Source organism: Miniopterus schreibersii (assembly GCF_964146895.1).
Source record: "Miniopterus schreibersii genome assembly, chromosome: 18".
In the NCBI taxonomy this organism is placed as follows: domain Eukaryota; kingdom Metazoa; phylum Chordata; class Mammalia; order Chiroptera; family Miniopteridae; genus Miniopterus; species Miniopterus schreibersii.
This window is the reverse complement of record NC_138121.1, coordinates 8,286,023-8,310,509: the sequence shown is the minus strand read 5'-3', so window position 1 is coordinate 8,310,509 and position 24,487 is coordinate 8,286,023. Positions and strand designations below refer to the sequence as shown.

General features: G+C 49.8%; 2 protein-coding genes across 4 annotated transcripts; one reads left to right on the top strand and one right to left on the bottom strand.

The window, feature by feature from the left end:
- Positions 1 to 174: 174 nt before the first annotated feature.
- MRPS12 (mitochondrial ribosomal protein S12) lies at positions 175 to 1,586 on the top strand. Of its 3 annotated transcripts, none has more exons than XM_081117706.1 (3): positions 175 to 239; positions 488 to 555; positions 863 to 1,586. In XM_081117706.1, exons 2-3 carry the CDS (start codon positions 507 to 509, stop codon positions 1,231 to 1,233), a joined length of 420 nt encoding a protein of 139 aa, XP_080973832.1. In that variant the 5' UTR covers positions 175 to 239; positions 488 to 506; the 3' UTR covers positions 1,234 to 1,586. The 3 variants fall into 3 exon arrangements, with proteins under 3 accessions (XP_080973832.1, XP_080973834.1, XP_080973833.1); XM_081117708.1 differs by having other exon boundaries at positions 181 to 248; XM_081117707.1 differs by lacking the exon at positions 175 to 239 and having other exon boundaries at positions 255 to 555.
- Positions 1,587 to 2,335: 749 nt separating this feature from the next.
- LOC308547400 (F-box only protein 17) lies at positions 2,336 to 23,079 on the bottom strand. The gene is made up of 6 exons (XM_081117705.1): positions 22,744 to 23,079; positions 8,457 to 8,822; positions 7,776 to 7,887; positions 5,708 to 5,803; positions 4,658 to 4,793; positions 2,336 to 3,267 (listed from the first exon to the last, which is right to left on the bottom strand). The coding sequence occupies exons 2-6, from the start codon at positions 8,803 to 8,805 to the stop codon at positions 3,124 to 3,126; spliced, it is 837 nt and encodes a 278-aa protein (XP_080973831.1). The 5' UTR covers positions 8,806 to 8,822; positions 22,744 to 23,079; the 3' UTR covers positions 2,336 to 3,123.
- Between the last annotated feature and the right edge of the window lie 1,408 nt (positions 23,080 to 24,487).

Here is a 24,487-nt window from a genome sequence, read left to right as displayed (position 1 = left end):
CAAAGCAGCCGTCCTGCTCCGGACAAGCCACTCAGACCCAGGAAGAAATGAGCCGCTCCCGTATCTCAAAAAACCGTTCAATGAGGGACGTTGACCAAGATTGACTCTGTCGTTCTCCAATCGCAGCCTTTTCCACGCCCCTTTGGTGTACGTGAGTGGCAGAACCAGCCAATCCCTGCCGGGCTAACCCCCGGAAGTGGCTAGAGGCCGGATTCAGCGTGTCTGCGGGCCCTACTAGGGTCGGTGAGGTCGTTGGAATCCTGGGGTCCCCCAAACCTCCCCGGTTCTCTCCTTAGTTTCCCCTTTACTTCAGTATGCGGGCGGGGTTGGTTCGGTCCCCGAGAGCCTACCCAGAGCGAGGCGTCAGAGGAAATTCCTTAGATTTTAACCAGAAGATCCCGAGAGCGGGAAGGGGAGAATTTGGATCCTAGCACGACTACGGCCACTTTTCCCTCCTCGTTTCTGAGTCTCTTATCCTCTAACACAGGGACGCTGCAGGCGGCAGGATGTCCTGGTCCAGCCTTCTCCGTGGCCTCAACATGTCCCTAAGTTATGGTAAGTGGGGGTCTTGGGCTGCAGAGACGAGGCTGGGTGAGGGTTACCTCTTCTGGGACTTCTTTGCCTCTGCCTGTTTGTTGTCATTATTCTGTTTAAACAGCATTAAAATGAGTTAATTCATGTAAAATGCTTAAAGTAGAATCTGTTAGTTATTATTGTTATCTGTGAGTACTCCGAGATGTAAACAGACATCTTGTAAAGGGCTTAGAACAGTGCCTCGAACACCAGAATTGAGTTGCTGGTACTGTTATCTGTTCACTGGGATAAGAACCCACCTCTGCCCTCCTGGGTTGTGTCTTTCCAGGCCTAACCCTGGTCCCTCGGCTCTGGGCCACCCGCCCCATGGCCACCCTGAATCAGATGCACCGCCTGGGGCCTCGAAAGCGGCCGCCTCCACGTCTGGGCCCCACGGAAGGCCGGCCGCAGCTGAAGGGCGTGGTTCTGCGAACGTTTATTCGTAAACCCAAGAAGCCCAACTCGGCGAACCGCAAGTGCTGCCGCGTGCGGCTCAGCACGGGCCGCGAGGCCGTCTGCTTTATCCCGGGGGAGGGCCACAGCTTGCAGGAGCACCACGTGGTGCTTGTGCAGGGCGGACGCACCCAGGACCTGCCCGGCGTCAAGCTCAAGGTTGTGCGTGGCAAGTACGACTGTGGCCATGTGCAGAAGAAGAAGTGACCACCAGGGGCACGGTGTGCTGGGGTTCCCGCAGAGTGAGAACCTTTGTCTCTGGGTTCCTGCAATATCCTTGGGAAGCTAGGCCACCTCTAGAAGCAGCTGGTCCTGGTTCAAATCCTGGCTCCACCTCTTCCATCAGAACCACCAGTAGCCCATAGGGGTCCCGAGTGTGAATTAGAAAAGGGCCCCCTCTGCCGACACCCTTGGTGTCCACGTAGAGTGTTGGTGCAAGAGGCTTCTTCTGGGACAGTACCACTGCCCTCTGATGGGAAGGGGTAGCAATAAACACAGGCCCTGTGGTTCGACTGTACATCTTGCCTGGTGTTCACCCTCTGTGTGGTCTTGGCAACTCACATGCCCTCTGAGTCTGTTTCCTCTATTAACGGCACCCCCTTTCTTCGGTTTGATGAAGATCAGTCACTGTGAAACATATGCGGATGGCTACTCTGTTTTAAGGTTTGGAGTATGGTGGTAGCACCAAGACCCATCCTGCAGGCCTGGTGCCTGGGCAGGGAAAGGCCCGCCCTCAAGCTTCCTCCTGAAAATGGCAGTAAATGTAATTGTGGCGATTCAGGGTGGGGGGTTGGTGTTGCTGCCTACATGGGAGCTTCTCTTCTGTGTTATTCTCAGAATCACACACCTGGGTTCAAATCCCACCTCTACCTTAGTTGTTCTGTGACTGGGTTTATTTGTCCCCCCCCACACCCCTGGGCCTGTTTTGTCCCTTGGTAAAATGGTCCTGAAAGTAATACTGCCCACACCTGATCATATGCTTGGCCACGTTAGATTTGAAGATTAGGAGTTGTGCTTATATCCTTGGCCTCTGGAGCCTGACTCGGATGCCAGTTCTGCCTCCCTTACTTACTGGCCAGGTGACCTTGGGCAGGTCGTTAAACTCTGAGCCTGTTTCCTCCTGGACTAAATGGCATTGATAATGGTGCCTGCCCAAGAGCTGTTCGGTGCAGCCGTGTATCCTGCCTCTGTTTTCTGCAGTGCTTAGCACACCTAAAGTTCTCACAATTGAGAACATTCCACAAAGCCTTTTAGGACCAGTGGGGGGCAGATAAGTGCATTGATTACAGACAAGTCCACCACCACCACCTCATGTTTAGCACCAATTTTATTGAGCTAGTTTGGTGGCTGTGCCCACCTGGGGAGAGTAGGAGACATGAGGGGAGTTGGGACAGGAGAGCTTTCCCTCATGGCACACCTTGATCATGGAGTTTGTATGCAAGTGGGCTGAGTGGAGAAGAGGGTGTTGCCTTACAGGAGCCAAGCTTCCCCTGAGGTCTCAGATTCTGCAAGAAACAGTGCCAGTCTGGCCCAAAGGGGAGGTGCTGAGGGGCAGTGCTGGAGGAGGTTGCACGGGCCCCACAGCTGAGTCCCAGAGACTCCCCAAAACAGAAATGGTTCCCTTCGATGCCCCTGGTGGTCCCCTAAAGGGCAGGCTTTTCTGACTGGCCTCTGCTCCCTGCTAGCAATCAGCTTAGCCCGAAAACAGGACAAGAGACACTGTCCCAGATTGTCAGCAGCTTTTCCCCATAAGCAACCCTGTCTTGGCCTTTGTTTTTTGACTCAATCTATCAGCTGACATCCACACATGAGAAAAGGATTTGCAAGCAAAGTAAACGTCTCAGTTATTCCTTGAACCCCCTGACTCGGGAAGCTGTGAACAGCCGGGTTGGATCCCTGGTTTCTCGAGCAGCACATGGGCCACGATGCAGAAGCAGCAGCACATGGAGTTTGCTGGAAGCTGGTGGGGAACAAGCCACACAAGACTCCCAGCTGTCCCTGGGCATCCTCTGGCTCCTGGCTACAAAGTTGCCCTTGATTGGCAATGATGTCTGGCAGGTGGTAGTAGGTCCTGGAAGGCCTGATCAGGCTGATGGGCTATGATAGGCGGATCCTCACCCTCACGCTGGAGTGGGTCACAAGCGCGCCGTAGTGCCCCACCCAGGAGCGTGTGTCTCTCCCATACTGCTCAAAAGACACATATCGGATGCCCTTGCCAAAGTTGGTGAAGACGTGGGAGACCTGCATGGGGAAGGAGAGCAAGAGAGTGAGGACCTATGGGCTCCTCTTCCTCCACCAACTGGACAGATACTCCCCCAAATCAAGTAGGTGCCAGGCCGTGCTCTAGGCACTGGGGATACAGTACTGAGGAAAGTGACACAAAGACCCTGCCCAGGTGGAGTTGACCATCTAGTAGGGGACCCAGACACTGAAGATAGGTGGGGGTAAGGGGCAGAGGGAATTCTGCAGGAGGGTGGGCTTGTAAAGTGAGTAAGCTGAAGTGACATTTGAGCAGACAGCTGAAGGAGGGGAGAGAGCCATGTGGGGATCTGGAGGAAGAGTGTTCTAGACAGAGGATCGGTCAGTGCAAAGGCCCTGAGGTAGGAGTATGATGAGCAAGCACAGTGAAGGGAGAAGTAGGAAATGGGTCAAGGAGGTAATCAGCAGATGGTGTGGGGCCTCTGGGCCATAGAAGGGCTTTGGCTTCTGGTTTTTAATCTCTTGGAATTTTTAAGTTGACCTAAAATTCACCTAAGATAAAACGAACCATTTTAAACTGTACAATTCAGCGGTTTTTAGTACATTCACAATGTTATGCAACCGTCACCACTATCTAATTCTGGAACATTCCCTCACCCCAGGGAAAAAACCCTCATCATATCCATTAGCCATTACTTCCAATTCCTCCCTCCCCCTAGCTCCTGGCAACCTATCTGCTTTCTGTCTCTGGCTTTGCTTATTCTGGACATTTCATATAAATGTAGTCATACAATATGTGGCCTTTTATGCCTAACTGCTTTCACTTAATACACTGTTTCCAAGATTCAGCCACGTTGTAGCGTGGATCTGTACTCATTTCCTTTAATAGCTGCATGATACGACTTTGGCTTTTGCTCTGAGATACAGTCATGGGAGGGTCACAAGCAGGCGAGGCTGTGATCTGACTCACTTTGTAATGGGATCTTTCTCGATGGTGAGTGTGTTGGGCGGTGGGAGATCAGGAATGGAAACAAGACCACCTGAAAGGTTACTTTGATGACTGACGTGTGATGATATTGACAGCGCAGGTTTGAGTACCATTCTGGGCTTGAATCAGACCCTGCACACTTTAGTGTGACTTTGGACCAGTCACATGACCTCCAGTGCCTCAGTTTCCTCACCTCTAGAATGGGGATAGAGCAAGAATTTTGGTTGCTCACTGCATTCCCAGCACTTAGAGCAGTGCCTAGCACACAATAGGTGCTCAATAAATGTATGTTGAACAACTAAGTTACTGTACTAAAGAGCTAATAGGGAAAACTTGGGACAGGGCCCAAGAATTGTTAGCTGTTACTATTATAGATAACCAGCTGTGAGGCAAGCGGAGAAGGGAATCAGAGCAGAGCGAGAGGTTAGGTGCGCCTGGACCCACCTGTCGGCAGCCTCTCTCAGTCCACTGAAGGACCGGGTTGGGTGAGGCCGAGAACTTGACCACTTCATTTTCGTACACGTCCAGAAGGCGGACCCGGAGCCGGTAGATGCAGCCGCAGTTCTCTCGGGCGCCCCACCTGCCAGGTGGGGGTGAGCCTTGATGCCCCCACGACCCACCCAATCTTTCCGTTGGGAGGAGGGAGGCTGAGGGCTGGGCTCCCTGCACTTTGATCTGGGTGGCACACACCCATACCCCATACCTAGAGCTGTCAGTTTGGGATTCCCAGAGGGTACTCCAAGGGTGGGGCCAGGGCCTGGGGGAGGAGCCAGAGCCTAGGGAAGGAGCTTGGGCGTTCCTGGGGTGGGTACTGGAGACTTGGGGTCAGGTGTGGTGGGGGGCGAGTATGGTGCTCAAGAGAAACCACAACTTGAGGGAGGAGGAGACCCAGCAGTTCTGGAGAGGAGCCTGAGAGAGCAGGAATTTGGATGCTCTGGGGAGGAGTCAGAATCTCAGGGAAGAAATTGGATTTTTTGCAGAGGAGCAAGAGCTGGAAGGAAGAATCAGAGCTTTGTGAAGGAACCTGGGAGCTCTCTGGAAAGGAGGGGCTCGACATAGTCCCCACAGGCTCTGAACCAGCCAGTGCCTCTGGCCCAACTCTGTCCCTTCTGAGCCTCCGTTTTCAGGGCACAATGCTCCCAACCTTTCTGAGGCCTTGGTGACCACAAGCCCTTAGGGTCAGGGTGGAGTTGCAGGTAATGGGGATGGAGTGGATGAAAGGAGATACCTTATTTCAGACCAAGCCAAGCCAGTCAGTGACCCTCTGGGAAGAGGATGGGGAGGAGTGCAGACTGGGGGCTCTGGGCTCCCCGAGGCTCTGCCCTCCCTGGCCCTGCAACTGTGAGAACATTGCTTCCCCTCTCAGCCTCACTATGAAGCGGGCGCAGAAGCAGTGGCCAGCCCATGGAATCGATGGAGGCATGAAATGAGCCTCCTCTGCAGAACTGCTGCCATCACCCATGGTTCTGGGGACAGTTGCCATTCTTCACTCACCAGTCGGCCACACAGATCTCAATCTGGTCACTGTCCAGCAGCTCCTGCCACACCCCCTCCATCACCAAGTCCACAAGCTGCCTCTTGAAGCACCATCTGGGAAGCAGAGATGGTGGGGGGCGTGGAGCAGTCACAGCCCAGAAATCACCTCCTCCCAGAAGCCTCTTCTGCCAACCCTGTCAAAGCAGCCCCTCAGGGTTTGCTCTCCAGACAAGATGTGTGATGGGCTGGGCATCCCCATTGGCCTCTCACATCGCTCTACCATTTCCCACCCTGCCCTGGGCTCCAGGAGGCTGGCCTAGATGCAGGCCTGCCCCTAATATTTGTGGGGACCTGGGCATTAGCACAAATGGAGGCCCACACTGAGCAGGGAATTCTGGGGTCTCCTAACGTGGGGGCTCAAGGTATGAGGTTGTATTGCCTGTATGGACTGCTCTCCCTTACCCTCTCCTTCCTGTAGGGTCAGCCTTTACCCCTGCCAGGCCTACGGGTGGTAATGACCCTTCTCCCCACTGTTACTAGCCTGGGGGGCATGTACTATCCTTTGTGGTCTGCCTGCCCTACACCTTTGTAAATAGCCCTTCTCCTGCTTTGGAATATGCCATGATATAGAAATAGTGTCTTACTGGTGGAAGAACTGATAAGTTGCCCAGTGGAACAGAACACAGTGCTCAGGGATAGAACTAGGTATGTATGGGAACTTCATTCCACGGGGAAGGGACGGGTTCTTTAGTAGATGGTGTTGGGGAAAGGGTCAATATATAGAGGTGGGGAGTGGGAACTAGAACCTTAGCTAACACCACATTCAAAGGTGGATTAGTGATCTAAATGTGAAAGATTTACTACGAGATAAACTATGATTTTACTAGAAGAGAGTATAAGAGAATATTGTTAAAGTCTAAGGATAGGAAAGGATTTTTTTAAAAACAATTTCAAAAACAAATTCTAAAGCAAAAAAGGGAGAGATGAATTTGATCATATGAAAATAAGAACAGAGAACACCATGGGCACAATTAATACAGATGGTAGAATGGGAGATTTTTGCAATGTCAAGGATGGACAAGGGACAGATATCTAGAACCTACAAGGAATTCTTGTGTATCAACAAGAATAAGACATCTGCCCTATTAGAAAATATGAGCAGGCAATTTATGGAAGAGGGAATCGAAAAAACTAACAAGCATATGAAACATGCTTAATTTGCATGTTTCAATTTAAATTGAAACATGCAAGTTAAAATTAAAACAGCAATGAGATATTACTTCGCCCCTAATATACTGGCAATGACTAGAAAGCTGGATAACGCCATGTGAGAATGAATGGTTGACTATGCCGGCAGGGGACAAGGTATAGGGTAAGAGGATAAAAAGAATCAACCAACCAGACTGTTCTCTTGTCTTCAGAGCATTTATCACAATCAGAGGCTCTGGAGCCTGATTACGTGAGTTCAAATCCCAGCTCTACCATTTACTAGATGTTGGTTACCCTCTGTGCCTCAGTTTCCCATTACAAAGTGGAGATAACAATACTATCTATGTCACAGGGTTGCTGCCAGGATGAAGAGTTCTATGTAAAGCATCTGCCAGAGAATAAGTACTCTAGTTGTTTGTTGTGTTCTTGTTATTTTACTGTTTATGTGTTTAATGTCTCTCCCCCCTTCATCTAAAATGCAAATGAAAAAAGCAGCAGGTTCTTTCTGAATTTTCCTTGTATCTTGACATATAAAACAGTGCCTGAGCCCTGGCAGTGTGCCTCAGTTGTTTGGGGGTCCACCCGTGCACCAAAAGGTTGCCCGTTTGATTCCTGGTCAGGAAACATTCCTGGGTTTCAGGCTAGATCCCAGGTGGGGGGCGTGCAGGAGGAGCAGCTGATTGTCTCACATCGATGTTTCTCTCTCTCCCTTTCTCTCTCTAAATAGCAATTTAAAAATCTTTAAAAACAAACTAAAAAAAAAGTGCCTGGTACATGTTGATTGCGGGGAGGGTGAAGGTGGGTGGGGATGAAGACGGTGGGGTAGTGCCCCCCGCCCTCCTTGAACCTCTTGCCCCAGGAATCAAGGACCACTCACTCGAAAGAAGTCACGAAACAGGTCTGGGAAGGAGCCCCCGGCACCAGCGTTAGGTTCTTTTCCACCGCCCAGCCGTTCCCGCCGTGTTCCACCTCCCAGCCTCTGAAGCCCTCTGCGGGATACAGCGCGGCTGAGGACCAGGGACGCTCCCGCCACCTCGGCTCCTCTCCCGGCCCCGCCCCCTCCCACCCGGCCCGCGAGCGCCTCCGGCCTTGGCCCCGCCCACTCGCTTAGGTCCTCCCCGCCGCTGTCTTGCAGGGAGGCCTCAGATTTCCACGCAAGCTCCGCGCCCACCCACACCCAGTCGGCTTCTCCCCAGCCCTCCGCTTGCTCTCTCCTCTTTAGCCACGCCGACAGTCTGCAGTCCCAGCGCCGCGTGGTTCCTGACACGGCGGTCCCCTGGCTCCTTCTGCTGTCTCGCCCGTCCACTTCGTCCCCTCTATTGCGGCCCACAGCCCCTCGCTCCTCCCCGGCCCCTCCCTCGCCTCGCCCACCCAGTTTCCCAAGGGTCTCTCCCTCGGCCACGCCCCCTGACGCGCAGCCCTGGCCCCGCCCCTATTCCTTAGTCCCGGCCACGCCCACTCAACCTCCTCACTGGGTCCCCACCCCACCCTTCCGTCGGACCTACCGGCCCCGCCCCTGGCCCCGCCCCCGGCGCTCGGCCCCGCCCCCGGTACCCACGCTCTCCGCAGGAGTTGAAGATGAGGTTGCGGCGGAGGGGCGCCCGCAGGCAGTAGCGCGCCAGGGCGCAGAGCGGGAACTCCTCCTCGTCCTCGCTGCTGGGCGGGCAGCGCTGGGCGACCGCGTAGAGTGCGCGGCCCTCGGCGCTGCGGTCGCGAGCCAGCTGCAGCAGCCACACCGTGGGCCCGTCCACGACGTCGCGCCACGCGCGGCACACGGAGCGGCAGCACGTCACCAACGCGCGCGGAGGCACGTGGCTCAGCACCTGCACCAGCAGCTCGGGGGGCAGCGCGTCCAAGGCCATGGGCGGGTCCGCGGGCAGCCGCCGGCGCGAGGGCCGGGCGCCCATCTCGGGCGGCTGGAGCCCTGCGGGTGGAGAGGGGTTGGTGGGTCAGGGCAGGCTGGCCTCCTTCCACCTCCCCCAGGACGCAGGGTCCCTGCGGCCTGATCGTGATCCCACCGGCTTTAATGGACGGCAGGGGCACTGCCACGGCGGCGAAAACTGGGCACCTCGTTCCTGCCACCCGGCTCCGGAGGGCGATCGGGGGCGAAGGGCTTTTCCTCTTGGGCAAAAGACGGCCAGCCAGACCACGACCCCACCAGGACTGCTGACCGCGGCCTCCATCTCTGGCCTGCGCACCTACATACATGTGCACTTTACATATATGACCATAAGCACACTGAAGACAGACTAGAAAAACCACCTGGGATGAGACCAATTCCACCCCATCCCGCAACCTGTCCCAACTCCTCAGGCCTCTGGAATTCACGAACTATCTCAGTCTCTTCACTGAACATTCTTGCCACCTTGCTCCAAGCAGAGCCCAGCTCTCCTGTGGCCCTTCCTAGTGGGCAAATCTCCTTGCTCCTTGGTGCTGCTTCCAGACAACTCTCTCTCCACCCTTCCCCAAAGCCCCAGCTATGAATATTTTCATCAGAGTAGATGGTACCCACCTTGTAAACCATCTGCCGGCCCAGATCACTATTCCACACTTCATGATTTTAGCTTCAGGTACACTGCCACCCCCTGCTCCCATCATCTTGTTGATTTCCATATCCAGGTTGGCGATCCTTCCTTCTGCCCCCCTGCCTCTCTGTTCCCTGGCCTGCCCTCCTCTCAGCACTTCCCTCCCTTGGTCACTCTTAGGCCTTGTCTCAATCACAGCCTCTTCAGAATCTCAATCTCAGGCATCTCTCTCCACCCATCACCTCTCTTTCCAGCTCTCTCAAACCCCCCAATCCTTCCAAACCACGGTGATCTCCCATCCTAGATGCCTACCCCCTTTTCACTTCCCTTCACTCCTCAGGTCTTCAGTTCTTCCTAATCATTTACATTCCTTGATTAAAGATTAAAAACATTATTTGCATACACCCTGCCTCCTCTGGCTTCCTCCTACACGTGACCCTGGTTAAATTCAGCCCTCCACCTACCCTATGCCAGTACCCACACAGTTTAAAGTGGCTAAAGAACAATACACAACTCCGCTGGCTGGTCTCACTTCAAATTTGTGAACTTGACCCTCAAGCCCCTAAAGCTGTCCGGCAAATAGATTATGTTTCTCTTATCCACTCACTCTTCCTTCCTATAGATAACTATTTCATACCTTCTCCCCATCTCCTATCCCACCACACCACCTTCCACCTCTTCACTCCCTCCTTGCTGCTGCTGCTTCTTTTTTTTCTTTTTTTTTTTTTTAAATATGTCTTTATTGATTTAGAGAGAGGAAGGGAGTGGGAGAGAGAAACATCAATGATGAGAGTCACTGACCAGCTAGCTGCCTTCTGCATGACCCCAACTGGGGATCAAGCCCACAACCCAGGCATGTGCCCTGACCGGGAATCGAATCTCAGTCTCCTGGATCCTAGGTCAATGCTCAACCGCTGAGCCACACCGGCCTAGCTCTTTGCTGCCTCTTTTGCAGAAAAAAATACAAGTGATGAGAAGCGAACTTCCACAGGCCCCCACTGCTCCATCTCCCACCTGCCTGCCGGGGGCCCACACGTCTGTGTATGTCCGTCCATCCCTCCTACACACTCCAGGCCACGGTTTCACAGATGTCCCCTTTCTGCACCTTCAGTTCCCCCTCTGCACTGGACCATTCCTCTCAGCCCACACAGCATCATCTCTCTCACCTGAAAACAAACCCTCTCTTGACCCCACCTCCCCTTCCAGTTATGGCCCCATTTCTTTGCTCCTCTTTATAATAAAACATTTCAAAAATAGTTGTCTATACTTGCTGTCTCCGTATTTTCTACTCCTGTTCTCCCCTAAACCTTCTCTAAACAGGCTTTGCTTGTCTCCACCACCCTGAAATGTCAAGGTCACCAATGACCCCCTTGGTGCTGAGCCAATAGTACTGTTCAGCCCTCACCTTGCTTGACCTGTCAGTAGCACCTGACACAGTGGGGTTACTCCTCCTACACTTGGCTCCGGGCCACCACACCCCCCTGCACTCCTCCCATCTGCCCGATGGTTGCTAGTCAGCTTCCTTGGCTGTTCCTCCTCCCTCTAATCTTGCAAAGTTCCACATTCGAATCCCCTCTGCCCTCCATCAACACTCAATCCCTTGGGGATTTCATCCATTCTCCTCACCTCTTACCTGGGCCATCTCTCTCCCCGCTTCTTTCCCCAACTCTCTGATCCTCATAAGCAGCCAGGTCAGACGTGAATACCTGCGTCAGATCCTGTCCCTCCCTGCTCAGATTCCTCCTGTGGCTCCGTCTCACTCAGGGTAAAGGCAAAGTCCTCCCTGGGGCCCACAAGGCCCCACATGGTCAGCCCCCCTCACCTCCCTGCCCTCATCTGTCCCTCACTCACTGCCCCAGCCACACCAGCCTCCACACCTCAGGGCCTTTGCATGGGCTATTTCCTCTACCTGGATCCAGAGGATTTTTTTGCTCGCCTCTGTACTTACTTCAAGTTTGTGCTCAAATGTCAACTTCTCCATGAGACGTTCCTGGCCACCTTATTTATAATTTCAGAGCCTCATGACCATCACCTACTCTCCCTCCCCTGTTCCTTACTTTATTCTTCTCTCAAGCTCCTGTCGCCTTCTAACACACTCAGCACCTAAGTATGTATAATTTTCTTAATGATCTTTTATTATCTAAATATCTGTGGACACTGTAACCACCATGAAGACAGAACTATTGTTCTTTGCATACTGCACACCACAGTGTCCACGCCAGTGCCTAACACATAATACGTGTCCAATAAAGAGATTAAATGAACGAATGTGTGAATCATCTCGCTAGTAACCCACGACACAGATCAGGAAACTGAGGCACAGTGAGGTGAAACACCTTTATTCAGCAAGAACTCAATGATTAGCTAAAGACCTAGTGAGAAACTCATTTCATTTCTCCATCAGGGGCAGAACAGCCTAGTAGTAAAAGCCTTGAGCCTGGCCCTGGTTGGGTAACTCAGTTGGTTAGAGCATCGTTCCGATGTGCCAAGATTTCAGGTTCGATCCTCTGGTCAGGGCACATACAGGAAACCACCAATGATGCATAAACAAATGGAACAACAAATCAACGTTTCTCTCTTTCTCTAAAATCAATCAATAAATTAAAAAAGCCTTGTGCCTGGGTTTGAGTCCCAGCTATGCTTCCTGTTAGTTACATGACCAAAGGTACTTCACTTAACCTCCATGTGCCTCAGTTTCCTCTTCCGAAAATGGGGATGTTAATGGCACCTACTTCTGAAGTAAAACCACTGGGGTCTCCTAAATAAGTGACATTAATTTAACATTAAGCACTAAATTGTGTTAGCTACTCTTATCACACATCATAAAAAGATGACAAGCAACCATTTAGTAATGATATTTTCATCTGGTGACATTTACTGGGCCCTTATTAAGCCGCTGTGACATTTCAGCTGGATCATCTCACTGAGTCCCATCATCTTGTTTTAATAGCCAAAACGATCCTTGGAGGTCGCCCTGGGTTAAGAGGCTGCAATGATCTAATGCGTGTTCTATTACCTGATGCCAGTAAGTGCTCAATTTCTGTCAGCTGTTGAGACTTTTAAATAAATTGATTAAGGTCTTGTTAAGAAATAAGCCTGTCTCAGGCAAGAGGTCTGTGGACATGGCAAGAAGCCTGACACCTCTTCACCCCCCTACAGAGTGACTCAGTTGTGGAGACAGGCTTGAGAAACTAGGGTGTGCTTTGCTCCAGGTGGCTATTAGCTGCATGAAGAATTAGCTGCAATTTACAATCAAGTCCACCAGCTTGCCTGGCCAGATGTGAAATTCATGGAGTGCAGCTCCCTGGGTGGGGTGTGCAGTGGTATTAAATACATTTATAATGTGTGCAACATCACCACCATCATCTCTAGAACACTTTCCATCTTTTAAAACAATAATTCCTTCCCTGGCCGGTTTGGCTTTATGGCTAGAGCGTTGGCACATGGACTAAAGGGCCCTGGGTTCGATTCCAGCCAAGGGCACGAAACTTGGTTGCAGGCTCGATCCCCGGCCCCAGTCGGGACTCATGTGGGAGGCGACCAATCGATGCGTGTCTCTCACATTGATGTTTCTCTCTCCCTCTCTCCCTTCCACTCTCTTTGAAACAGCAATGGAAAAAATATCTTAGGGTGAAGATAAAAAATAACAATTAAAATAAATAATTCCCCATTACGCCTTCCCTTCCGCCCCCAGTAACCACTAGTCCTTTATTTCCGTGTTGTTGTTGTTTAATCTTCACCCGAGGATATTTTTTCCATTGCTTTTCAGAGAGTGGGAAGGAGAGAAACATCGATGCATGTGTCAGAATTTCCTTCCTTTTTAAGGCTGAATAATATTCCATTGCTTATCCGTTTATCTGCCGATGGACGAGGGTTGCTTCCACATGTAAGCTGTTCTGACCACTGGTATTTTTGCTGGTGTACTTTTATATCATTTTACTTAAAAATTTGGAATCTTTTGCATCTTGAGATTGTGATCAACGATTCAATGACTCGCTGATGAACATACGTGCTGAACGGCAAGCAGAACTCTGCGGAGAATTCCAGGCCGCACTCAAGTTTCAACCTGGGCCGAGGGACGCTCATCCAGAGGGCTGGCCGCGGGCGCCCGTTTACAGAAGCCCGTCAGACTGCGCATCTGCGCACTTTTTATGAAAGGTTTAAAGAAAGAAGGAGGGCCATAAAATGAGACCACGGTCCGTGGAAAGGAACAAAAGATGCTCAAAAACCTCTCCCCAAAGTTATCAAACATAAGATAGGGCTGCTTTAAAATGAAGTAAACTGTTTAGAGCACCTTTCTCTCTCTTCTCAGCAGTTCCTCAACTTGTATAGGGCCAGAGGCCTTTTTATGGTGGCTGGAAAATCGTGCACAAAAATAACCCATGACTCAGTGAAGACACCATTGACACGGTTTCTTTGCTGCCGTGATGCCCACAATAACCATTATAATTTTTTTTTTCACAGCTCAGAGATCGACTGGGCTCAGCTAAGCAGCTCTTCGGGCTGCACGCAGTTGCCCTCAGGCAGAGCCCGGGGCTGTCACCTGAGGGCTTCCTCAGTCCTATGTCTATCACCTGGGGTGGGGAGGCTCCAACAGCTGGGGCTGCACAGCCAGTTTTCCATCTCCACGGGGTCTCTCCAGCTAGGCTATACTTCTTCCAGGGTATACACTTTGACAGAGACCAAATAATACAATTTCATTTTCAAGGCTCATGACTCATTGAAGTTTCATTTTATAGTGTTCTTACTTTTTATTAATTTTAACCATCTTATTTCAATTAATTTTTATTTTTATTAATTTGATCAACTGTTATATTAGAATAACTTATATGTAACTCAGGTATTTATCAATGTTCTTACTTGAGGTGATATTTATACATTTTAGTGCTTGATATGTCGTTTCACTTTTTTAAAATGAATTTGGAAGACTGAACTGTTACTATGAAGAGCAATATGTCAGTATTAGGCTGAAAAATACTCACGGGCATTATCATCGTCTCCCCTTCTTAGGAGTGTTTGTTCACTGTATAATTATTTCAACTTTCTGTATGCTTGACAATTTTCTTTTTTTAATCCTCACCTGGGGATATTTTTTCCATTGCTTTTCAGGGAGTGGAAAGGAGAAACATCGATGTGAGAGACACATTAATTGGTTGCCTCCTGCACTCACCCCGACTGGGGCTGGGGATCAAGCCTGCAACTGAGGTACATGTCCTTGGCCAGAATCAAACCTGGGACCCTTCAGTCCTCGGCAGACACTCTAACCACTGAGCCAAACCAGCTAGGGCTTGACAATTTTCAGAATAAAATCACAGGGGTAAAAAGATCCAACTGGCAAAGAGTCTGCGTCCATAAAGCTATTAGGACCCTTCTGCGTGGGGCAGGCAGCACCTCAGGGTTACTGCCCCCAGCAGGATGAGTGATCAGGAGCTCCCATATGGAAGCAGAGGATACGGGTTCAAATCCTGATTCTGCCTCTTCCTGGACAGGTCATCTCTCAGGTATGTTGCTGACCTCCAAGACTTGTGTGTAATACAGGGATAACGATTGCTCTGCCTCAAAGGATTGACAGGAGCAGTGAAGGACAAATATCCCTAAACCTGCCTAGGATGCAAGGAGTAAGACCCAAAGGTAATAAAACAATGAATAGGTTTTAGCCCCTTTTTAAAAAATATGTTTATTGATTTCAGAGAGAGGGAGGGAGAGAGAAACATCAATGATGAGAGTCATTGATCGGCTGCCTCCTGCACGCCCCCTGCTGGGGATCGAGCCCACAACCCGGGCATGTGCCCTGACGGGGAATCAAACTGTGACCTCCTGGTTTATAGGCTGATGCTCAACCACTGAGCCAGGTAGGCCGGGTGGGTTTAGCTCTTGAGGATTTGATCACCTGAATGAGGAACCTATGGTGAGATGCCCTCGGTGGATTCACCTTGGAGAGAGGGAAAATGGGAGAGGGGAGTGGGTACCTAAACTCTGACAAGTACCCGCAGCACTCATGTTGAACTTGAACTCTTGAGGGAGAACAAGTAAGCAAGCCACCAGGCCAATGTCCAACAGTACCCCCTGGACACATAGTCACCAGCGTAAGCTGGGGTATGTCGGTGTTGGGGCTCAGGGTGCATTTCTGTTGTGTGTGCACACATGCATGTCTTTCCATTTATATTTACACAGGAGTCCTATTGCTCCCCAGGATGTGTACCTTAAAAAAAGAAATTACCTTTATTGGTGTATAATTTACATCCAGCGAAATGCACACGTTTCAAGCGTATAATTTGAGTTTTAACGACTGTATACAAGCATGTGACCATCACCACAACCAAGGTCCAGAACATTTCTATCACTCCAAAAGGTTTGCCCGTTTGCCGTCAACTCCAACCCTCACTCCAAGGCAACCGCTAATCCTCTCTCTGTCACTACAAATTCAATTTTCTTTTCTAGAATTTCACATAAATGGAATCATACGGTGTGCCAGTTATCGATTTACTGCCTCACAGTCCCAAGTTGCTAAACTGGAGTTTGGCCCTTTCAGTCTTTTCCCTTGGCTGGCTGACGTGATAACCTTTTCCGGTAGAGGGAGCCAGAGAGATGTTGCAAGAGGGAAGGATTTTGCTTCCAGCTTCCAGATGTGGTTCCCCAGGGCAGGCAGCTTCTCCTGCCCAGTCCTGCAGTGTGCACGCTTCTCCAGTGGTTGGCAGTGGGCAGCACCCCAAATGCAGCCAGCACCTCCCCCTGGCACCCACCTCAGGTGGTTTCTTAGCCAAGTGCCTCTGGCGAGACACTTCTTTGTGAACTGCTTTCTCTAGCACTGCTAGAGAACTGACTTCTGGTAAGTTCCAGAGGGTGGATTTCCAGCAGATTCCACAAGTACAGCACTATAGAGATTCCTTTGCCCTTTAGTGAGTCAAGGCCAAGCGTTTTCCAATGAGATCAGGGTCCCGGGGACCGTCATGGAGCTGTCTTAGATCTTAGGGTTAGTGCTCCTTCTATCTGCTGTTTCTACATTCTTTAGCATTCTCTTTATTTCTTAGCAACCAATCCCTCTTACTCTAATCCCCTGTTACAATTCATAACTATGTATATTAAGCATTCTCTCTTCAAATTACTGTGTGGACTGACAAATATAGTATATGATCCCTGTGTCTTCTTTCACTATAATGACTGAATGATTCATCCACACTGTTGCACGGATCAGTCAGTGGCCCATTCCTTTTTATTGCTGAATAGCATCCCATTGAACAGATAAACTAGTCTGTTTATCCACTCACCATGATGGACATGTGGGTTGTTTCCAGTTTGGGACAATTATGAATAAAGCTGCTATAAACATTCAGGTACAAGTGTTTATTTATGTGGGTATATGATTTCATTTCTCATGAGAAAATGGCTGGGAGTGGAATTCTTGGATCATGTGGTAAGTGTATATTTCCCTTTTCAAAAACAAACGCAAACAGTTTTTTTTTCAGCCTGATTGTGCAATTTGCATTCTCAACAACAATGTTTGAGAGCTGCTGTTGTCAGCACCTGGTATTGTCAATCTTTTTAGTTTTAGACAGACTGGCTTCCTTCTCATACCTTCAGGAGGTTTTCCTCTACCTGACATTCTCCCTCATTCACCTTAACTCTTTGCTCTGGAATTGTAGTGCCCGTGCTCTTTCTAACCTGCAACAAACGGTTACATGAAAATCATCAGTAAGACAAGATTAAAATCCTTTGCTCTTTGGAATTATTTTCGTGTTCAGAGTCAGTGTGGCTTTCCTTTCAAGAAGGCAGAAAGAGATACGGACAACCAGGGCCATAATGGCCTACGTGAGCCTTTGGGTAGATTTTTTTTTTTAAAGGCAGCCCTTTTGGGTGAATGCAACCCTGGAGTCACAGGGCCTGGTGGTCAGAGCAAGGTCTGGATCTGAGCCTCCACTCCCACCGCCACCCCAAGCAAGTCTCATAATAATAACAGCCTATAGGTGCCTGGCCTGTGCTAGATGCTCTGGAAACAGTATCCCAGGAATCCCAAGTTGAAATGCCTACAAGAGACAGGCAGTATTCTAAATGAGGCCGACTAGGTGGGAGGAACAGGGAGTGGTGAAGACTTGGGCAAATCAGAGAGAACAGCCCAACTGGAGGCTGGGCCAATACTCACTCTGCCTGCTTTACTGCCAGGTAGGAAGGTGGGCCCAGTTTGGCCACATCTTCCAGTTTTTCAAAAGAAACCGGAAATCCCAGTTTTTATGTGAAATCACCCATTTTTAAATGTCAGAAATGTATTTGAAAAATTAAAGCACAGTATGGGCCAGGTAAGACATCTGCAGACACAGGAACAGACTGCGGTGGCTGTTTTGTGGCTTCTGTATGATCCCAGTTGACCTTCACACTAGGAAGAAATTGGGGCCCAGAGAGGTGAAATGACTCACATAAGGCCACACAGCAGTCAGAGCAGAGTGGGGCTTGGATCTAGGCAGTGTGCTCTCCCTCCCAAAGGGCATCCTCTCTATGTACAGCAAAGAAATTAAAAAGCAAAGTGAGCAGGAACAAGACCATTAACATAATGAAATGTCGATATATCTTTGAAAGAAAGCAGATAGAAGTGTGGAGGCTGGGACAGAACTAAGGTGGGGACTGTGAAGCCTCCAGGACTCCCAGAGGCCCTGGACCCAGAATCAGAGGTTCAAGGGGCCCAGGCTGGGGTAGGCACACAGGTCAGGAGAGAGCAGAGTGAGGACAGAGATTAGTTCATCTTTGGAAAAACTGTGCCTATTGGCTCCCTGATCCCTCTCCTCCCTCCCTCAGGCTCTGCCACTCAGATTGAAGGCTGCCAAAAATTAAAGCTATGAGAAACTGCAGGAAAAACAAAATACTGTTTAAGAAATCATCGTTCAAATATGATATACACTAACCTGTATCCATGTCTTGTCCACTTGAAAAAGTGCAACAAAAAGGAATCCATTTGACTTGGGGGCAGTCTCCTTACAGTAGCCCTGTTTATTAGTTTTCATGGGGAGACGACTCCTTTTTTTTAAGATATAATTGATATACAACATTTTGTAAATTTAAGGTATACAATGTGTTGATTTGATACATTTACATATTGCAATATGATTGCCACTGTTCGCTCTAGCTAACACCTCTATCCAGTCACATAATTATTTCTTTTTTGTGGTAAGAACATTTATAATCTGGCCTCTTAGCATAAAGATTGTCTTTTCAACAAATGGTGCTGGAAATCTATATGTAAAAAGGTGAATTTAGTCCTTTACATCACACCATACACAAATATCAATTCAAAATGAATCACAGACCTAAATGTAACAGTTATAACTCTTTAAAAGTTTTTAGAAGAAAACAGGAGAAAAATCTCATGATATTTGGTTAGGCAAAGATTTCTTAGATACAACACCAAAAGTATAATTCATTAAGGAAATGCAAATTAAAATCAAAATGAGACACCACTTCATGCCCACTTAGAACTGCTAATGTTCAAAAGGTTGGTGAGGATGCGGAGGAACTGGAACCCTCACATATTGCTGGAAGGAGCAGACAATGGTACAGCCACTTTGGAAAACAGGCAGTTATTTTAAAAGTTGAATGTTAAAAAAAAGAAAGTTAAATATAAACTACATTGAAACCCAGCAATTCTACTACTAGACTATCTACCCAAGAGAAATGAAAACATACATCCACAGACTTGATTGCAAATGTTCATAGCAGCTTATAAATCTGGAAACAATCCTTATTGTCCATCAACTGGTGAAAAGATAAATAAAATGTAGTCCATCCATACCATGGAATACTATTGTTCAATGATATAAGGAATAAAGTACTGCTACATGCTACAATATGAATGAACCCCAAAACAGTATATATGCTAAGTTAAAAAAGCCACATACTGCATGATGTATTTATATGAAATGTCCAGAAAAGACATATTTAAAGATACAGGAAGTAGATGAGTAGTTGCCTGGGGCTGGGCATGGGAACAGAGAGTGACCACGAATAGGCACAAGGGATATTTTGGAGGTGACAGAAATGCTCCAAAACGGTGGTGATGGCAGCACAATTCTGTAAATTCACTAAAAACTGCTGAATTGTACACTTAAAAGAGCTGAATTTTGTGGTATGTAAATTATACCTCAATAAAGCTGTCCGAAAAAAACCCTGCAAATTTTATACAGTTAAAGCGTGTAAGACTTACACGTGGTAACACAGCAGACTGTCGATGTCATCGACCTCGACAGACAAAAGATGGGAAATGAGAGGTGGGGGGAGGGGGACCAAGATGCTGGGCTCACCTACTTTATATCGTCCTGGGAATCAAGAGCTGCCAGAATAAAAAGAAAAAACAATAGCAGTGAAGCATAAAGTGTAAAGTTACAAAGGTAAATAAGAAATGATCTAAACAAAGTACAGTTATTAAAAATTGAAGCAGGGCCCGGCCGGGCGTGGCTCAGTGTTTGAGCATCGACCTAGGATCCAGGAGATCGAGGTTCGATTCCCGGTCAGGGCACATGCCCGGGTTGCGGGCTCCATCCCCAGTGACTCTCTCATCATTGGTGTTTCTATCTCTCCCTCTGCTGCCCTCTCCCTGAAGTCAATTAAGATATATAAAAAATAAAATAAAATGTTAAAAAAAAAAAAATTGAAGCAGGGAGAGACGCGGTGGGTTAAATGCCATCTTTCACAGCAGGTAGTAATAGACGGTTTGGAATTTCTCTGTTTCTCTGCATTTCACTGCCTTCGCCCTCTCATTACCCAGCCGCCCTCCGGGCCACAGCGCGGGTGAAACGGAGGCAGTTACTTGGCTTTTCGGTATATTCTAATTTAATTACATCGTGTGTAATGAAGATCGACGCCTGGCCCTCGACAAATGTCAGCTGCCACTGTGACCCTGTGACTGTGATTAGCAGTCTGTGTGGGCACACGCACGTGTGGGGCCAGGCGGCCACCGCAGCCTTGACAAGAGGAACGTGGGCTAAGGGGAGACGTGCTTAGGAAGTGACGGGATGAGACGGAGCAGGACACAAAACTGCACCAGTGGCAAGATCACAGTCATCTGAGGAATTTTAAACAAGGAAAAATGCCCTGGCCTGTTTGGTTCAGTTGGTTGAGTGGCCTCCTATGCACCAAAAGGTCGCCGGTTCGATTCCCCATCAGGGTACAGGCCAGGGTTGTGGGCCTGATCCCCAGTAGGGGGCAATCCCCAGTGCAGGAGGCAGCCCATGGATGTTTGATGTTTCTCACATGGATGTTTCTCTCTCCCTCTCCCTTCGTCTCTCTAAAATCAGTAAAAACATATTTTTGGGAAAAAAAAGGGAAAAGAACAAGCCAAGTTCAAAATCCATCTGTAGAAAAAAGAGGGAAGGGCCCCAAAGCAGTTAGGATAGTAATAGCAGTTACTGGCAGGTGAGCAGACTAGTAGGGTAGTTAAGAAAAACCCTTCACGAAATACAAATAGCTACTGTTAACTGCACACGAACCCTGCTCTAGCGCATGGGAAGTGCTTACAGAATCTCCCAGAAGTCCCACAAACCACCCCAAGAGGGAGGCGCTGTTTTTCAGCCGGGGAAACTGAGGCTTGGAGGAGGGACTCAACAGATCCAACGTCCCCAGACAAGCGAGTGGCAGAATCAGGATGTGAACCTCAGCGTGGAGGCCTGGGTTTGTGCCACTGTGCACATATCTTCATCTCGTTCTCAGTTTCTAAATTGCCTTTCTGGTCCCCCAATTTTTACCATAAAAATTTCATCGTATAGAAAAGCTGAAAGGATAGGAAAACGAACATTCACTTTGCCGTATTTGCTTTCTCTCTTTCGATGAACTCTGAAAGCTATCATGTGCAGCTTCTTAAAAATGGTAATGTCGTTCCATAGGCCCAGCTGCGGCCCCACTCAGCTGCCTCCGCATACTCAGCGTGTGAACCATTTCCCCCCTTGTCCCAAGGTTTTTCTTCTCCCTAACAAGGTCGGGGCCTCACACAGTGTTGGGATGGTTTTGTCTCCTTAATCCCTTTTAGTCTAAAACAGTGCTCTGCCTTTTCCATTTTTTCCTCAAGAGATTATATTATTTTTAATCATAGAAAAAGACAAAAATACCCAACCCAAGACAGACCCACTTCTCTTTGATTTGTGAACCATATGTCTAAGTTGACTGGATAAAAATAGCATTGAAATAAATATAAAAATTTTATTTCATAAAAAAAATGGATTTTTTAGCAGACTCCTCAGCCAGGCCTCATAAAAAAAATGGGAGTCAACAGATCATATATATATTTAATGGAACAAGAAATACCAGTTTAAATTTTATGTGACAAAAGTAGCCAATAGAGAAGCCAAAAGGAATGCTGTGATTACACAGGGGGCAGGGAGCTGGGCAGGGATGAAAGCTGTCCCCACCTATTTAGCAAGGGATTAGTGGACATTGCCTAAAAGTTGATAAACTAAGAAACAATCCAAGAATTTGCTTTAAGGATCTGGAAATAACTCCCGGGGGGGGGGGGGGAGCAGAAAAAGGTTTGAAGTGATGTACCACGGATCACAAGCTACTTCTGCCATTTTTGAAAAGTAATTTAATCCCGCACATTTTTAACTGGTTGCGGGGCTGGGGGGGGGGGGGGTTAAAGGGCTGTTATCTGTCGTGCAAAGCTCTGTCCTGTTTGTCTTTTGTTCTTGTGTGTTACTGGGGCATTTAAAAAGTTGCATTTATTTTAAAAGTAGGTTCGTCATCTGGCAGTCTTTCAAACAGGGAGTAAATAAATGCTGTCTAAACTCGACCTAACAGCTTGCGGAGTGTGAAAAATACGACTGAAGAGCAAAAGTTAACGTAGAAGGAGGACAGGGCTGAACTTGGGAGGAGCGGCCGCCGCTGCAAACACGCCGCGCCCCAGCCGCCGGGTCGCGCGGGCGCTGCGCGCTCCAAGGCTCCGGCCCGCGGGCTGCGCGGGGGCCGCCGCCCGGAAAAACGAAAACCGCTGTTGGCAAAAGTGGTCAGACTCGCCGCGGCTGCCGCGACCCGCGTGGGCCGGCCGCTCGGGGCCGGGATTCCCGTAACGGTGGCCTCCGCGCACGGGCGGCGGCCCGGGGAGGCGCTGGCTCCAGACCACCCGTCTAAAGGGCAAAGCGACCTGGGCCTTTCCAAGTGCGTCGCGTCACTAACTCTGGACTGACGGGGACACCCTTCAGCAGCGACAGCCCGGGACGCCGGAGGGCTGGGAAGGGGCGCTAGGGGGCAGGGCTCCCGGGGGTCCGTTCCTCAGGGCAGGGCCGGGGGGGGGGGGGGAATCCTCCCGGGGGCGCCCGACCTGGGAGTGGGGCCGGGTCCCGCGCTCACCTGGCGGCCCGCTCGGAGGCGGCAGCGGGCTCGATCCCCTTCCTCACATAGCTCTGGGAGGCAGTCGGGGGGGCTCACCGAGGTCGGCGCCGCCCAGGGAGCCCCGACGGCCGTGCGGTCCTCTCCGGGGACGGGGGACTGAAGGCGGGCGCCGGGAGCCGGCGGCTCCGAGACCCCGCAGCGGGCGGGAGCGACGCAGGGGCGGGACCCCGGAGAGCCGCCGGCGCCGGGGGCGGGCCCAGCTGCTGGCGCGCGGAGACCCAGCCCCGCGCTTGGCGACCCGGGGCCCGCCCCTTAGGGGGCTTGCACTTTCCCCACGTGGTCATCCCGGGCCCGGGCGCCCCGCCACGTGAGCCCCCGGGCCCCAGCGCGCAGCCCGGGCACCTCCTCGGCGCGAGTTCCCCCTTCCCGGCGCCCCCGCCTGGGAGTGGTCCCCGCCGTCCCTCCCCCCGAATCCCTCTTCCCAGCCTGCCGCCTACGGCCGCCTCCGCCGTTCAAAACTTCCCTCTCGCCATCTGTCCGCGGCTGGGAAGCGGCCTGGCTGTGGCTCCTGGGCCCGATGGAAGAAGCGCTTGGATGAAATTCCCATCCACGTGTATTTTCAGTGTGTCCCTGGCGTAGATTCTCAGAGACTCGGACCCCCGAGGGAGAACTCTGAACCTTCCTCTTTGGCTGTGCCTAGAGAAAAGCAATGTAGAAATCAAAGAACCAGTTATTTGAGAGAGGCAACATCAAACTACTAGTTTTTAAATAGTTTAACTGCTTCTGGATCAGCAGAGTACTGATTATCTTTCCCCAAGCTGAAAGTGCTGCATCGATTACCATTTTCTGGGCATGACCTATTATGCCCATGGCTCCAGCCTGGAAAATAATTACCTAGGAAAAGCAAAATCTTTATCAGTGGCTTCCAAGTATTCCACAGAAGCCCACAGTTCTACTACGGGTTCCCCTTTTTAGAAAGCAGTCCTTGAAAGGTACCATTAATAGTCATTAACGCATTGGCAGGTGTTGTTCAGTGGTTAGACCCTCAGTCTGCACACTGAAGGGCCTTGGGTTGGATTCCTTGTCAAGGGCAGGTAGCTGGGTTGCAGGTTCTATCTGCGGTCCCCTCCTGGCGAGTGTGGGAGGCAACCAATCCATGTGTCTCTCTCACATCAGTGTTTCTCTTTCTCTCTCTTTCCATCTCTCCCTCCCTCCCTTCCACTCTATGTAAAATCAGTGGAAAAGTATCTTCAGGTCAGGACTAATGCACACACACACATAGTCATTACCGTGTACAATAAGCCCACTGTGATATGATTTATAATAAAAAATATATATTTGGTCTTCATCACTATTCCTGGCACAGAGCTCCTGATGGTAGCAATAAAGGTGTCTTTTGGAAAGGCCCCAGGTAACCTAAGTTTGGGGGCTGGTTGCCTGGGGGCTCAACCAAGTGATTAGAGGGTTAGAACTTTCCATCCCACCCACTCCCAACCCTAACCTCAGAGAAACGGAGAGGGGCTGGAGGTGAAACAAAGGGCAATGATTTAATCGATTATGACTCTATAAGAAAACCTCCATGAAAACCCAAAGAACAGGGTTTGAAGAGCTTCTGGGTTGGTGAACACATGGAGATTGGGGGAGAGTGGCATGCTCAGGGAGGTTATGGAAGTTCTGAGCCCTTTCCCAATAAGCCCTACACATCTGGCTGTTACTGAGTTATATCCTTTTATAATAAACAAATAATATGGTTAAGTTAAAA

Excerpts from the sequence above, each read along its gene's own strand:
- MRPS12 (XM_081117706.1), top strand. The coding sequence starts at position 507 with ATGTCCTGGTCCAGCCTTCTCCGTGGCCTCAACATGTCCCTAAGTTAT. Across the intron at positions 556-862 it reads CAACATGTCCCTAAGTTATG|GCCTAACCCTGGTCCCTCGG; the intron begins GTAAGTGGGGGT and ends GTGTCTTTCCAG.
- LOC308547400 (XM_081117705.1), bottom strand. The coding sequence starts at position 8,805 with ATGGGCGCCCGGCCCTCGCGCCGGCGGCTGCCCGCGGACCCGCCCATG. Across the intron at positions 5,804-7,775 it reads TGTTTCGTGACTTCTTTCGA|ATGGTGCTTCAAGAGGCAGC; the intron begins GTGAGTGGTCCT and ends TCTGCTTCCCAG. Across the intron at positions 4,794-5,707 it reads GAGATCTGTGTGGCCGACTG|GTGGGGCGCCCGAGAGAACT; the intron begins GTGAGTGAAGAA and ends CCCACCTGGCAG.